Source organism: Lepeophtheirus salmonis, chromosome 3 (genome assembly GCF_016086655.4).
Source record: "Lepeophtheirus salmonis chromosome 3, UVic_Lsal_1.4, whole genome shotgun sequence".
Classification (NCBI taxonomy): Eukaryota; Metazoa; Arthropoda; class Copepoda; order Siphonostomatoida; family Caligidae; genus Lepeophtheirus; species Lepeophtheirus salmonis.
The window spans coordinates 5,751,091-5,768,107 of NC_052133.2; the positions used below are offsets into that span (position 1 = coordinate 5,751,091).

General features: G+C 30.6%; 1 protein-coding gene across 12 annotated transcripts in view; it reads left to right on the plus strand.

The window, feature by feature from the left end:
• Positions 1-17,017, plus strand: part of RhoGAP68F (Rho GTPase activating protein at 68F) — a 48,405-nt gene that overhangs the window by 24,577 nt on the left and 6,811 nt on the right. For 3 of the 12 annotated variants that reach the window (XM_071886930.1, XM_071886931.1, XM_071886932.1), the window contains exon 1: positions 10,175-10,503. The exons of 4 other annotated variants lie outside the window; for them this stretch is intronic. In XM_071886930.1, coding sequence (XP_071743031.1) covers positions 10,443-10,503 — 61 coding nt within the window. In that variant the 5' untranslated portion in view covers positions 10,175-10,442. Of the gene's footprint in view, positions 1-10,072; positions 10,504-16,523; positions 16,723-17,017 lie in introns of those variants that run through there. 5 more of the 12 variants (XM_071886927.1, XM_071886928.1, XM_071886929.1 and 2 more) reach the window with 3 other exon arrangements.

The window sequence follows — 17,017 nt, forward strand, 5'->3', positions numbered from 1 at the left end:
CAAGTCTTGATTATTATAGTCAGCGGTGCCGGGTTATATCTTCTTGTAAGGGATTAATTATAATATGGTGATGTCATCAGGGGCGGCTGCATGAACTTTTTTTTAGAAGAGACAAACAACTTTTAAGTTTTTTTAGAAGAAATTAAATTTAACGAATAACTCTTTTTTTTTCTTTTTAGAAAAAGTCTAAATTTGAAGAAAAAAAAAAAAAAAAAAAAAAAATGACAATCAACCTTTTTTATATATGTTGATAATTTTATATGACGATAATGATAAAAATTTATCAAATGTGGGCGACCAATAGCCCCTGCAGTTCCGTCGCAACTGAGTTCAAGTGAAATCGAATTTTCTAAAAAAAAAAAAAAAATATTTTAAAGAAGTTCTATAAATTTTCAGACAATAGTTTTTTTTTGTGTTCGAGGTGTCAAACTGGAATCCTGTACAAATTGTGGCAAAGTTCCATAATTATTTAATTTAAAAATAAACTTTCCATATTTATGCATCAGTTCATGAAAAAAAGGGTTTTATGACATCTCTAGCATCTTTGGAGAAAAATAATGAATATAATTATAGATAAATACTATTAGTCATTCAATAGTTTCAATGAGGAAAAGTATATCAATCATTAGGTATTCATGTACCACATTGAAGTATGCCTCTCTCTTTTTCTCTCATTTTCTTTTCAATGCCATTTTGTGATGTTATTAGAATATATGTATATTTTTTTTTCGTTTTCAATGTCATGAATATATAAAAAGGTCAAGTTTTTTTTTTTTTTTTTTTTGATGGTTCTTGTCAGCATATAACCATACATAGACGTAGATATGATAATGGAAGTAGTTAAATACAGAATAAATATATGTTTTCATTAGGACATCATTGAAGAATGTACATACATGCATACCATAACTGACAAGAGGGATAGATGATACTCTTTGGTTTGTATTTGACTTTAATTATAATTCATATTTATGAAGACATTTCTTTGAGAGGGGATTACTATATATGAGGTACGTCAATACAAAACCAGGCAAGAAAGATTTTTCTCAAAAATGAGTGTAGTTTACATTTGAACGGGCTTCTGCAGGGGTTGGGCTAGAGAGGCTGTAGCCTCCACCTTAAAAAAAATGAAGGAATTTTTGCTTTTTACTAGAATATTGAATATTTAATTTATTTTTTTGCAAAAAATTAAATTTTTTGCAAAAAAATTAATGTTCTCTGAATATCTATGGATTTAAAAAAATAATAATATTTGATTTTTTTCAAAATTCAATTTTTTGTAAACAACTGTTGATTTGTGGAAAAAAAAATCCCAAAAAATTTAATTTTTGAGAATAGTTATGGATTTTTGATTTTTTTTCAAAAAAAAAAAATGATAGTCAATTTCCATCAAGAAATTATTCTTATTAATCGCTTGGTTCAAATTGCACTTAAAGTAAACAAAATTGGTTGTCACAATTAAAGAATACAAATTGACAAATGTTATGTATTTGAAAGGGGTACATATCGGGGTCTATAACAGTCTTTTAAATCACATAAATGTTTTATACTACAGCTAAAATTCTTGTGTATCTTAACTCATCCATTGTATTTTTAATACAAACCCTTTAATTGACTCACATATGTCAATGAAATACGGGTCTGTATATATGAAGTTATAAAAGCATACATTTGTATTTTCGTCTTTTCTTGATTATTGTTCAAGATATATTTTATGTTGACGCACCATATATGTATATATAATTGAGGTCGAGCAACAAGGAAACAACATCATTATTATTTTCCAAGTAATTATTGGGTTGGATGAAATGTTAGCAAACAAGAAGCGCAAATAATGTTCGTTTCACTAATTATAATTAAATAAACAAATGGGGTTTGGTGGTTAATACTTCTTATTCCATCTTATGTTAATAGAAATTTAGCTCTTAAGAGGAAGACTTTAACTGATTGAAGGTTACAAGGAATGCTTAATTAATCATGGTCAATTTTATATTTTAATAATGATACTACTGTTGTTGGGTATGCCGGTTAGAATTAGGTTAGAGTTATATAAAATATAACCTGCCAGTATGTTCAAAAAAATTAACATTCTAACACTGACAATTTGAAGAATGTTTTGAAAGAGAGTAGCTTTGCCTTGATCCAAACTAGGAATTGTCTTTGAAGTTCATATACATAAAAATATTTCATTCTCTAGGAGCGACTGAGTATCAAACCTACTCACATTGAGTTGAAGATAATAATTTCGTCCGAATGCGTTGACCATTGAACAACGTCACTCCATTCCCATATCTTCTTTAAAAAAATTAGAGTAAGAAAAATTGAGATGTTAGTTGGACAAAATTTGCAAAAAATATTTAAAATAAAAAACCCAAATCCTAGGAGCAGACCAGTTTGCAGCATCAATACAGTTTCTGAGCTCGCTCCCCCCCCCCTAAAAACAACATTTTATATAATTTTCTATACATAAATAAACATTAATGAAAATGTTTTTAACTTTTATTTTTATAAAAGTTCTCAAATTTCTGAACTTAGCTGCCTTCCTAATTTTGTAGTAAAAATCTATCGAAAAAAAGAGAATATTGCTATCGTGACAACATTAAATTATACATATTCATTTTGAAAACATTTCAGTGATTAAAAACCAGCATCTACATGCCAAAAGAATGATATGATATTTTGGAGCATTGATTGACAGTTTGAACTAAATACCTGAACTTTTTGGAATATTGCTACATTTTTATCATTCTATCTATTTTTTTTCTTTCTTCATCTGAATTTACGTCACAAACGGTAGATTTTAGTTGCACATTTCACTTGTGTAAGTAAAACTCCGTCACGCAATTTACTCTCATTTGTCCATTATCTCTAGTCGGTCCTTAAAAAAGGCAAACTCGATCTCTCGTTACGTCATTGAGGTGGGTTTTTTTTCTTTGTTTTTCATTTTAATTATTTACTATTCTAATATTTAATAGAATAATTAAGTAATAAAAAAAAATGTATTACAATGAAAACAGGAGTATTTTTTTCAAAGATAAATCTTCCAATCTTCTTAACACATATCTCATATTTCTTCTTTGCCCTAATACGCTATCAACATTTTAGGAAAAATTCAGGAACCAAGAGGATCGGTTTCTAAGACTGAACTTGACCGAAGAAATTAGGTCCAACACAACGCTACATTTAACTATATCGAACTGCCAATAAAAACCCCTAAATCATCGATGGACCATAAGGAGCTTGATCAGTGATAAAGTAATACATAGACTCTTGAAAAAATTACGAGCCCAGTGCCTCATTCGTTGTTATCCATTTATTTATGGTGAGAAATTGAGTCTGTTGTTTGATAATGCTGAAAAACATGATAACGGTTATTAGACTCTAATATCAGTTGCAATATAAGTTAATCTTTTAATCACATTTTCTATCTATTCACTCTCTAAATTAGAGAGTGAATAGATAGAAAATGTGATTTACATTGGATAATTATGGTTTAATCATTCTATCCTCACATTTTTCATTATAAAAAAATGTCTACTCCAGTTTGTAGCTAAAGCATATTGTCTTTTTTATTATCTTCTCATTATAGCAGTCTTTCTGTCGTTTCTCACATATTTCATGACGAAGGATGTCATTTTTGTTAAGAAAAAATGAGCACGAGGAGAAGGTGATAGGGTGTTTCTGAATTAAAACACTTGTTACCATCAACTGCCTGTTAAATGTTGTTGTTTTTTTTGTCTTTATGTATTGTTTTGTATCGAGGCTTTACCGACATATATTTTTTGGAACTGATGCTGATTATTTTAGGATTTTAAAACCTATAATTATTTTTTTGTCAAATAAACGTTTGATATATCCCATTTAACATATGTAATCAAGCTAAAGTGCCCAAGAGGGATTTTTTTGTTCTTCAACTGAACATATATTTTTCCTCATGACTATATTAACCAGTTCTTCTGGCTAGATTTTGATAAATTACTTTCTTTTTTTAATTTTTAAATTGTACCGTCAATTTAATAATCTGCAATTTCGGCCGATGAACCAATGAATTTAAAACTACCTCAAATCTGTCGGTTTTACCGCTATACCCATGGATCCCTCTTAATATACATATACAGTAGAACCCTGGAAATCGATGCAAATACGTTCCGGAAGGAGCGATGCATTTTCCAACTAATGCCAATTAGAGGAATGCAACCGAAATTGTATTTTGTTTACAATAGTCACATGAGTAAAAAGGTGCAAATGTTGGCCCGGTATATACGTATTCAAAGTTTAATAAAACAGACTCTGTTGACTATTGACAGTGTTTCACGTCTTTTTTTTTTTTTTTTTTTTTTTTTTTCAACTAAGGGGTTGATGAGTGGATACTTGTCTGAAAAATATTTTACAAGTTGTACATTACTTTAAAAAAAGGTTGAGAATCCCTATAATAAAGCTTAGGTAATATAATGTGCGTGAACTTGTTGAAAGAGTCAAAATTACGTAACATGTCGGGCTTTTATTATATATTCATTTGTGAGCCTTATGTAATGACTACTTTGAGACAGCTAGGGAATAAATAACCATTCTCTCTCCACTCCGAATCGAGTTTGTCCGCCCTACTTACATACTTATAATAATATGTAGATATCAAAGTTAATGATGTGTGAATGATGATGAGAATGATAATAGAATCATTCTCATTGCAAATGGCCAATTGTCTCATAATGATCCAGTATGAGACAGGTTTCTTCCTTTTGTTCTACTTAACGTAGTATAAAATGTGTATGAGAAGATTGATAAAATGCAGTCCCTTGCATTGGTCATGCTATTGTTTCTTTTCATTTTTTCCACTGACCTACATTGGATAATAGTTTTTAATCATGATTATATTATTATTACTATACGTATACGGATTGATTGAGCAATAATTATAAAATTGTATTTGCACAAGTATTAGTATAATTGCGCTCAGGTCTAATGTTCGTATATTTATTTTAAATAACTATTATTTATTTATGACGCTATAACTCTTTTTCTTGAGGAAACACATTTTGAATTAGTGAGGTAGTCAAGTGTAAAGTAGATAATAGTAAGTTCCATGGATGCCAATTATGTATGTTGAGTACTCAATCAGTCCTGTTCCAGTGTTCTACTGTATTATTATTGTACAAAAAATATCTACAGGCTGGTAGTGTTGGTCAGTCCGGTCCTAATAAAATTTGTTAGTCCAAGGACCGGTCCTTATTGGCCTTTTATTGTAAGTATATCCGCTAAAATGAACTAGTTACTAACTATGTCCTTTCAAAGAGATAAGATGCTTAAGTTTTTAAGTATGTCTACATGGGCATCCGCAGGATTATATATATATTTTGTTAGGGGGAGGCTTGTTTTTTGGAATTTTTTCTCAAAAATCCGTAGCTGTTCACAAAAAAATTTCAAAAATTAAATCATAAATATTAAATCTTGTGAAAAAAAAATTAAATTTCCAAAATCCTTAGCTATTCACAGAAAATTTTATTTTATGGGGAAAAAATTGAAGAACTTTTTCTTTTTAATTTATGGGAAGCTACATCCCCTCCAGTCCACCCCCTACGGATGCCTCTGGTCTACTTGTTTCAGTGTCACTGAATAGGAAGTGTTTGTCTGGAACTTATTATTATAGTTTGTAGCTTTCATTCATTATTTTCTTCGTTTTTATATTATTTATTCCTAGCTGGGAGTGAAGAAAATAAAGAGATAACTAGGACAGATTGACCGATGTGGTTAAATGGTAGAAAAGACTGACCGATAAAAAAAGAAAGACTGAAAAGGGGGACAAAGGCGTCCGCCTGAATATATATACAGGGGTGACCTTAAGTTTTAAACCTTTTTAATTATATATTGTGTAATAGATTGATCGTCGAGAAAAACAATAACTAAATATTTTAGAAAATGTATTCCATATTTTATAAATTATTCAATCTAACTGCCTCCTTTATCGACTGCCTCCCTTAGACATTATTGAAATGTTTCACATGCTGCACGCACCATAGTTTTGGGAAGTTTCGCCTGTTCTGTCTTAATTGAGTCTTGGAGATCTTCCAAATTTAAATATTGACGAGTTTTTACTTTCGATTCGAGATAATCCTACACAAAGTAGTCGAGGGTGCACTCGAAGGGGCCACATAGATTTGTTACAAAAAGGATGAATTTTTGATCCAGGTCCCATTTCTTCTCATCCAAAAAGACGATATTTCCTCTCCGTGTGTAAAGTTCTAATAACGTTTTACTTCTTTGAATCCGTTTCATTTGTGCATCTTCTGTGAGATACTGACCGTAACGAAACTTCAGAGAAACCATCCATAGGTCCTTATGGAGCATTCGATTCATTGAAGTCCTGGACACGTTGATCTCTTTATCCATTTGTGCCGTTGATCTGTAGGGATGTCTGTAGAATTTTAATTTAACTTTTCGGACGTTATTCGGATTCTGAGCGGACCTTCGATGTCCACTTCTTGGTATATCATTGAACGTTTCCATCCAATCTCTCGTGTCTTTTTATCGTTATATTTTTAAAAAATGAGACTGATTGAAGGTCACAAAATCTGATAAATTTGAAGGGATGATTTGCCGGCACGATTAAGACTCTACTGCTTTTCTTAGATGATGCATCTTGACTAATAAAGATATATATAGTGGTCCTTTTTTTCTATCAGAAGAGAGAGATTGCACTCAGATTGCAGGTAGTATACTTTATTGGCAAAATTTTGCCCACCAAATCTAAGAGGTTTAAGACTTTTGGACACCCCTGTATATGTATAAATTATTTTTTCTTGTTTTTTTTTTTTTTTTAATTGGGTCGGATGACGTTTTTTTCTTGTTTATTTATTTTAAAAAAATTATTTTTGGAACTGTTTTTGACCCCCCCATTTCGCAGACTCCCGGGGGAGATTGATCCAACACTACATACTTTGAAATAAGACTATGGTTCGTTATTTCCCGGTATATTGTCCTTTAGCTAGCAGTAACGAATTTCTAAATTTATGGGATAAGATTGTAAATATTTAATTTATACTGTTAATTTTTCATTTAATTTATTTAATATTTAGAGAAAGAAACATATCCTTTAAAGTAGTCGCACCTAGTATTACAACTTAATCATTTTATAGGGTGCTAGTTTTGTTATTGATGGCAATCTGAACAGTGTTTTTTATTTTTTTAAGCTGTTATAGAAGTTTTTATCATTCTTGAAGTGACTCATTTAGTTATATAATGCAACCGCCAGTGCCTGTGCTCATAATAACGGAGAGTAACACTGAGGATTTGTCGGAGAGTATGCGTCCTTATTGGACTCAGAGTAGAATATGAACGGCAACGGAATGATTCAAGTCTATATCTCCTTGCTATTTACTGATGTTTATTTCCTTCATCTCACAGCATCTCTCCTATCAACCATTCTTCAAATTGTCAGGGTTATCATGTTATTTCTCAGTTTATTTTTTGTTTTTAAATATTGAAAATGCTTACAATTTACAACCCTAGTCATACATTCGTGAAAGATCCAAAAATTAATCTACATTTTCGATAGATTTGCTCTATCTATATGGATTTTTGAAAAAAAATCCCACAAAATATAATTTCTAAAAAATTTTACAATTTATTTATTTTTTAGTTTTCCGGATATATTATTCGAAAAAATTTAGTATCTCATTTTTCAAATTGTTTTTCCAAAAAAAAAAAAAAAAAATTGTGAAAAGCTATGGGTTTTTTTCTAAAATTCAAAAAATCACGCCCTCCTCCCCAAAAAATAATATATATGTATATATATAATCTTGTAGACGCCCTTGCATGTAATTTCCTTCATCATTGAAAGTTTGAGTAGTAGAAAATAAGATATCGGGTTATCTAGCTACATGCTACCATATATTTTTATTGATAATTTTCTACAATCTTTTCATGTAATCCTTTTCTTGTCAAAATTGAGTCTTCTTGTTATGTTTTTGATGTTATGTAGCACTGTGTAACACTAACTTATATAAAAATGTATACTCTATTTTGTTGTGACCTGTCCATTTTTCAGCTTCTTTTCCTATTACTATCAGTGTTCTAAAGGTAGATTGGTTAAGCCATAGAATGCAAAAATGATCTCTTAAATTTTTAATAGCAGTAAGTTTGGACTTTAAAGCCTTTTTTTAAATCAAGTTTTTAGAGTATAATTTATATTCAGAACCATATTTCGAAATTAAATAACCTAATAGATGAAAATTAAAGGTGGTAATAATTGATAAAAAACATTTCTGTATTCAAAGGATAAAATATCTGTTAAGTTATCCTGCATACAGTTCCTACAAAAATTGGTCTAATCATGCCAAAATCAAGTAAAATGTATGGTCTTATTTGGAAGCTAATATTTTTATCAATCGTTTTATTCTTTAGCTAAAACTAAAGAAAAACCTTATATTACAATGAAAAAAGATTTTCAATGTAAAAAAAACAACATTGATTTTGATTTATTTTTTCATTGACTTTTTAATTTTCTTATCGAATATTTAATACATAACTAATCTAAGGTTGCGTGAAAATGTTTCCAAATTAAATATAATTGAGTAGATTATTTGACTAATTGTAAAAAGTAATGAATATTTTAAAGACAGGAAAAGTTCACAAATTAAAAATCAATAAATACAAATCAAATACATTGGATATGAAACATATTTAAATTGGATTTCCTTTTTTTGTCTCTAAAATATTAAATACTTATTACAATTAGTCAAAAAGTTGACTTAATTCTATTTAATGTATTAAAAAAATGCCATAAGAAGACTTGGGAATCTGTGTTACAAAAATGTAGTAAAATGCTCGTTCGAAATTATGTTTTTTCTTCTAAAAGATCATTTAAAAATAGTTCCGGAATTTATCTTATTATTCATCTTTGCTCCAATCCCTACTTTTCCTCAAACCAGCTCTGAGTATGCAACAAGTTCCGGGAATTTATATTTAGTGTTTCCCGGGAAAACGTGCAATAAACTTTTTAAATGTGTGTGTCCTTTCACATATTAGTAGAAGTGGTATTTGAGCAGTACTTCATAAACAATTTTTTTGTGAAATTTCGTAACAATGGAATTACCCAACTGCGTTTTGTCCTTCAGAAAATAGGAGAGAAGAGAGGTCAACTTCACTATTTATAAAAAAATTAGCTAAAAATATACTTTTTAGCAAACAACATATTATTAGTAAAAGATTATATATGTATAATATGTACGAACCAGTACCTACATATATAGAAATAATAATGAACCTGTCGTACTGAGCAGGTGATGAGGAAGTTCCGTTGTCTCAATAGAAAATCCTTTTTGTATTGTGTTGTCTCTCTGTTGCTGAATGCAGTTAGTTAGTTTATGTATATATATATATGTCTTAATTATGTCTTTCATTATTTAAATAAATGTTTAAAATATAATCTTATATGTGAAAGAAGAGAGAACTGCTTTAGTATTATTTAACTCTAATGCAGTAGAGAAAGCCAATCAATATTGTGGGAAATGTACCTACATACATAGTCACTTAATATGTCAGTCATAGTCTCATAGCCATAGGTATATGTATTAGCGGAGAAGGTAGTTCTTTGAACACAAAACATGATTCAACTCTAAAACTTACAATATGAACTACTCTCCTTTTGTTTTGCTTACTTAGTTCTTATATCAAATAATAGATTATATACATATAAGTAAGTAACTGAGGAAGGAATTTCATTGTTTGTAGGTATGTGTACCTGGATTTTTAGTACTTACATGCTTACTTATACTAGTTGAAGTTGACAATTGATTTTGAAGCTCCTGAAATAGGCCTTCAACATAAGAAATTAAAAAAAAACATATCTCTCTCTATCTATCCTTGGTCATTAGCTAACCAAATAATATATAGCTTATTATAAATACTATTAGAGCAAATAATCATAAACCCTTTGATGGCTTAGGTTGAGGGATATTTCATTCATTAACGTACCTCCAGTCCTTAGCTAGCACCAACGCACCACTGGTTTGTGAACCATTACAAATATATTACGATGAAATACGTTGTTTTTATTTCAACAGTAGTAGCTCACATACTCTTTTCGTTGGAATGGACGTATAAGGAGGGTTTAGAGCGCGCGTTTAGCAAGTTGATATGATATGGAATGATAAGGAAAGCAAAAGGAAATAATGCCAGTCTTGTTTGTGCGATCCATCGGTGTGGAGTGTCCTGAGTTAAAAAGTGGAGTTGATTGGTTGATTGATAAATAATTATTGATCTGTTGTGGTTCTCGAATTTTGCAATTTATTTAGTTAGTTAGTGAGATGATATTTATATATGAAGAATTGTGATATTGAATATGGATGTTCATCCCTATCAAGGAGTAGGTATTTGACTCTTGGGGGTCAACCCTGGTACTTGAGTTGTATGCTTATAAATCTAAAAGAATCAGAGGGAACGTCATGAAAATGAGTACTCAGATTTTTAGCAATAATGTGATGCCAAGGAAGATATTTTATGCGGGTAAGGCATTGTTGTTTCTATAGTTGCTATTTTGATAATAATTGCAAATTGCGTAGCTTTTTAATAGTCACTCACTCTGTGGTGATTGTAAAAATCTCTTTTTATGTATATTCATGACTATCAATTTAATTATAAATTAATGATTACTACTATGAAGAATGATTCATAATATATTTATTATACGTCTCATCCATCTATTTCATTGACTACATACTAAGAACCAAACCTTCAACCACAAGACACAGTGGAGAGGCCACCTGGTCTTGTTTCAGAATCCAACTTTCGCTTTTTCGTATGTATCCATTGATTAGTGGTACTAGTAATACACTTTGTTTTCCTTATATTATGGTCTACATGGTTACTTGTTTCTAAGCATGTGTTGGCTTCAATTCTATGTAGATATCTATCCACTATCATCTATCTCTGTATTTATGTATACCTATAAATTAGATGTAATAAAAAATACTTCAACTCTAACGCCCATGATGTAAAAATGATTTTTTCATGGATTGTTTTGTATACCGTACTAATTATCAGTATTGATGGGTGAAAAGAAATCCCCAATAGTTGTTTACTTGGATATTATAATGATACAGCCTGAGGATGTATACAAGGGGTGGGCCCCATATGTTACTCCTTTTTTGAGACACTCCTTCAGTTAGATTCATGTGGATCGTACTCGAATCCTTGACCAACCTTACTATCATAATTATATAAGACACATGAGTAATGAGTTGAAGTAGTATTAGTAGGGGAGGATTTCTTCTACTCAACTTCCTAATTAACCTCATTCTTCGTCATCGAAGCAAGGAGTAGAAGGGAAGGGGGATATTATTAAGCAAGGGAGGACTACATATGTGTATGTAGTAATCAAGGGGTTGAATATTTGATTATAACTCCAATTTGATTGTTTTGATGAGATAGGTATCAGTTAGTGTGATTCATACACTCTATGAATAAGACATGTGGTGATATTTATAAATTTTTTCACAAGGGGTTCGTTTTTTGTTGTTTTTTCATTTTCTCAACCCCCAAGAGAGCGTCCTGGATTCAGAGGGAGGTCTGAAATAGTTAGTACTGTTTATCTGGACATTAAAGATGTAACTTCCCGTCCAAAATCTAAATCTGAAGTAACTATGGAGAGAGGGTATCTAGGGGTGCCCTCCCTCCTGACTAAAATCTTATTCCCGTCAAATTCCTCGAAAATACTTATTATTCCTCAAATAATGTTTTCACAATTTGCAATTAACAATATTAATTTCAATTTTTATAATTAAGGGTAAACAACATCGAATAAAATCGTCTACAGTTAAGTCAAAAAGCCCCCACCACAATGTTGATTCCTTGAAGGCCTCTGTTGAGAAAGAATAGGCTGATATGTTCTATGATAACGTCATCAATGTATACAAGGCCTTTAGGCCCATACTGGGTTAAATTAGAAGAAGGATATTTTGGGGAAAATTATTGATACTATACGGTATAATAGTAATAAAAAATACTCCTGATCATGAAGTTGATTTAAGTCTTAATATAAGAACGGTTCGATATGCTTAAGTACACTGTATAAAGGAGAGGATGAGGAAAGGTCTCATTTTAATGAATTACAATTGGGGAGCTTTTAATTGAGGGTTCAGTGAGTAGGAGCAAGCTCCTTATATTAAAATGATATTGTAAGTCGGAAATACTTTTTCCTACATTCTAGATCATTATTTATATGTGTACATAACTTTTTTGCGAATGCCGTACAATTATTTTATTACCTCCTGGTTTATAATTATCATAATCTCCAAGAAAAATTGTAGAAAAACTAGGAGACCGTGTAACCTTTTTCTTTCTCGTTATTAGACCAGTGCGATTATGAAAATTAGAAATTAACTCGGGGGAAACTTTTTTTTTTTCGTGTATGGATATTATTAAAATATGAATACATTCACTGTTCGTAACACAAAAATGATAATGATAATATAATTTTCCAAAGACTGAAAAGTGAAAATAAATACATTTTCAACATGGAAGAAGAAACACATAATTAATCATGTTGTTGTTGATTCCTTCCCATCTCTATCCTTGAGAGATCTACTTGTTAGTTTTTTTATAACTTATAAATCTGTCACATAGATTGATGGATACAAATAATAGTATTAAGAGACTCGGTCCAAGACCGCCGTCTGAAACCGTATTAATATTATAATGTCCTCAAAGAAATATGATTTTTTGATTTTTTTTTTCCCCTTATCAAATTTATTTTCTAAGAAGAGAGTTTTAAAAAAACTAACTACAAAAGCTATAACGCTTCCAGACTTAAACCCAACACTATTCATCGTTTTAAATTCATCAGTACCCTGTTACCACTATAAAGCATTTCCGTTTAATGTCAGTGTTATGGATATCTGCCATTTTGAAACAACTTAGTTTTATATCAATGAAAACCCTTTTTTCACGAATGTTAAGGAAAATAGTCAACTATTGAACGTCAAAATGGCACCTACAAATAAAAAGACTTGTACCTTGGTGTATATAAAAAAAGTATTATTATTTATCTGAATCTAAAATGTATTAAAATATGTTATTACATCGTTATACAATCTTATTCCCATATTGTAGAGAATGAGCTAACTGTTACAGCGGACGGAATTAGATATTATTCTTGTTTTTTCGTTCCTAATCTATCTAATATATATATATTCTAAAAATCTAGCTATTTGTAGCTATATATGTATTATAAATTGAATCAAGTAGTATTTCATCCAAGTATTTTATCTTTGTTAATTTTTAAAGTCATTTGATGGAGTTTAATCAATTTTTTACTGGAAATTTGTCCATTTTGATGTAGTAAAAATATCAACTTTGAACCCCCAAGATGGCGTCTTCTTCAAGTATGATGTCATTTATGACTTCATGCTCGATAGTATTAGTATACCGAACCACGCCACTACTTATGAAGATCCGTCCCTCTTGCCGATTCCATCGGAATATCTACATATGTATACTTTTGAACAATATTTTGCAATTTCATAAGATTTTCCCAATGTGTGTAGCATGTACCATGTAGTATGTATGTATAAATTATAATCAAGATTTTTGTTTTTTGTCTTAAAAAAAAGTTATTTAAAGCTCCAAGAAATTCATACATAACAAACTACACTGTGTGCTATATTTAATTGTGTGTACATTGTACAGCTTTCATTATACATAATTTATGTTAAAGGATGGTTATACCTCTTGATTTTGAATACATTACACACTATTATTACTCTGTGTATATATATCATTAAATTTAATGTCACTTAGTAGTAGTGAAAGTATTAAGACATAGTAATGAAGAACAAACTCTTGATTTTCCATATCAATACATTCACAATAAAACTTTCACAAGTGCTGTATGGAGCTTCATATTGACGACTCTGCTAGCAGGAGAGAGACTCCAAGGAGGAGTTTGAGGACTCTGCATCGACTTGGACTCGATGTTAACAAAATCATACTCGATGGGAACTGAAAAGAATGTAACAAGGCCCTTCCACACGTCAAGGTTTTTAAAACGAAATGGAATTTATATTAATAGAATGAAAAAGTGACAAAGTTTGAATGAAAAAAATGGCACAATTATATTAAGCTGACGTAGGTTAAATGATAACTCTATATTTTATCAACACGTTAAGAAACCCTGCGATATAATATAGAAGGATGTGGTTGGCTTTATTTGTACTTCAGTATCTCTAGTTCTAGAAAACAAAAACAGTAAATAAGTTACCAGACTCCTTTGTACTCTCTTCTGTTATCTCTTCAGAAGTATGTATCCAGCGAGTCGGAATAGTAAACATTCATTTGATGAATTTTGTTGATGGTTAATTTAAATATATATGGAATCGGACATGAAATAATCATGTAGTCCTTTGAGAACAAGCTACCCGTCTTAACTTATGTAGATACAAAATCTCCCCATATTCAGATTTTATGGCTAAAAAGTTAAAAAAGGCCATTATATGTATTTACATAGTTCATTTTAACCTATTTATATATATCACTAGTGGTAGTACCTGGCACTAAATACGGTGAATTTTTTAGCGGGCCTGTATTTTGGAATGGGTAATCTGAAGAATGAATTTCCTTTTCCTTAGTAGTTTTTATTATTATCTAATTCCTGAGAAGTGAACATCTTTTCCTAAACAGATTCAACTATATTCAAAACCTGATTGAACATTCGTTTGTGCTCATAAAAGACGGAGAGCAACCCTGAGAATTTGTTGTAGGGTTAGAATTGTAAGTCCTTGTTGGGCTCGGAGTAGAATTTAGGATCGACATCAGAGTAATTCGTGCAAATGTCCTTATTTATTTTCTTCCCCCCTCCTCCTCCCTTGTCACAGCTGATTGTAGCTTACTTCCTCTGAAACATTTTTCAAATTTTCAGGGTTACCATGTTGATTTTTGGGTTCTTTTTTAACCGAAAAAAAAATGAATTGTAATACCTCCATATTAGTATTGGATAAGGGAGTATTATTACTCAATCTCGAAAAATGCATGACATTACTTATGCCTGAAATTTTCTGAAAATTACTCGGAACTCAAACAAAATATTTTTTGGAGATGAAATTTAAATAATTTCATCCTTGAACTCGAATAATCAAAACTCCAAACATTCCAGGAATGCGAATTATTCAAACTTATAGTAAACTACATAATGATGCTCATTCCTTATTAAAAGAAGAGTTGATTTATTAAAAGGCTGAACCCACATTACTGTCATGTAGAAATTTTCAAAAAATTCAAGTACAACAAATCGAAAATTAGTAAATTGTCCTGACACTAACTCGACTCCATGCTGAATTTAAAAAATGGAACTCAAAAATTTTAGTTCGAATCTAACACTACTGCATATTGATTATGACTAGAGCTTACATTTTCGTAAAGAACAAAAGAGTGCGAGGAGAAGGTGGGAGCGAACACATATCGTACTACTCAACGTTAATAGAAATAAAAGATAATACCCATACATGCAAATCTGGTGGTTTTTTTTGTTGGCCCGTTAATTTGTAATTGATTGTATAAAAAACGGATTTTCGTTTCCTTAGTAGTTGTCATTATTAATTAATTCCTGATTACTGAACATACTTTCCTAAATAGATTTAATTATATTCAAAATCTGTTTAAACGTTCGTTTGTACTCATATAAGACGGAGCGTAACCCTGAGGATTTGTTGCGGAGATATAATTGTAAGTCTTTGTTGGACTCAGAGTAAAATTAGGGATTTATATCGGAGTAATACTAGCAAATATCCTTGTTTATATCCTTTTTTCCTTCCTTTCTTGTCAGAGCTGATTGTAGCTGATCTAATCAAACGTCATGAGCATTATTCTTTCTCTCCTCCAAAACATTATTCAAATTTTTAGGGTTACCATGTTCACCTTTGTTTATACCGTAATGTGTGTACGAATGATGTTTGACTTCCACCACGCTTTTTAATATTGACGTCATTGTGTATATGTGGTTGCGTGTTTTGTCAAAGTCTGTTTTTCTTGCCCAGCAGTCGAAACGGTGCATTAAATTGACGAATCTATTAATAGTGACGTCTTATACTATGAGTGGTTGCGTGTTTTGTCAAAATCTGGCTGTTTTGCTCAGCAGTCGGTACAATACATCAGATTAAAAATTCAAGCAAGCCCTATAACATGGTGTTTACCCATTTATTTCTATTAACCTTGGTACTACTGAATTAAAACCCTTGTTAATATCTGCTCCCTGTTATATGCTTATGGAGGGAGAAAATAAATTACTTCTATTAAGTTCTATTTTATTTAAAATTATCCGGGGAAAATATTTTTATTTTACTTAAATTCATATATATTTATTTATTATACATTTAAAAAAACATTCAGCGGTAGGCAAAAATGCTTACTTCAGATGGAGAAGTTGACACCACGATAGAACACACGCTGTAACCATTTTTCCTAATTTTTAAAGGTTTTTTTTTCAGTACAAACATGTCAACTCTAATTAATTTATGATATAATCTTCAGTGCCGGTGTCTAGGACTCCGGTCACACTTAAGTATAATTAATCTGTAACTTCTGACTCTAAGTGAAAGGAACTCGATTTGGTCTCGAGTTTTAATTCTTTGTTCCAAAGTATGGTCATCTCATTCATGAATGAGACTGTTGTTATATATTACATACATATATACAAAATCCCTTTGTATACAAATATACTATGTTTCAATTTCGGTGAGGTAGATTCTGTTTTTACTTCTTGTTTTTTTTTTTTTACACAATCATGAATATTCATACAGTTTTCTAATTCCCTGAATGATTTTCAACTTTTTAGATTATTTTTTTCTGGTTTGATATTTTTGTATACTATGTAGTATTTAGTGTGATTATTTTTGCTTTTATTATTATATTGTATATTCAATATAGTGATGTTGAGTACCCCGGTACTACTATAGTAGTGCATATAGAACGGTACTATACAAAATGGATATTAGAAATGGTACTTGCCATATCATTACGTCATTAAAAT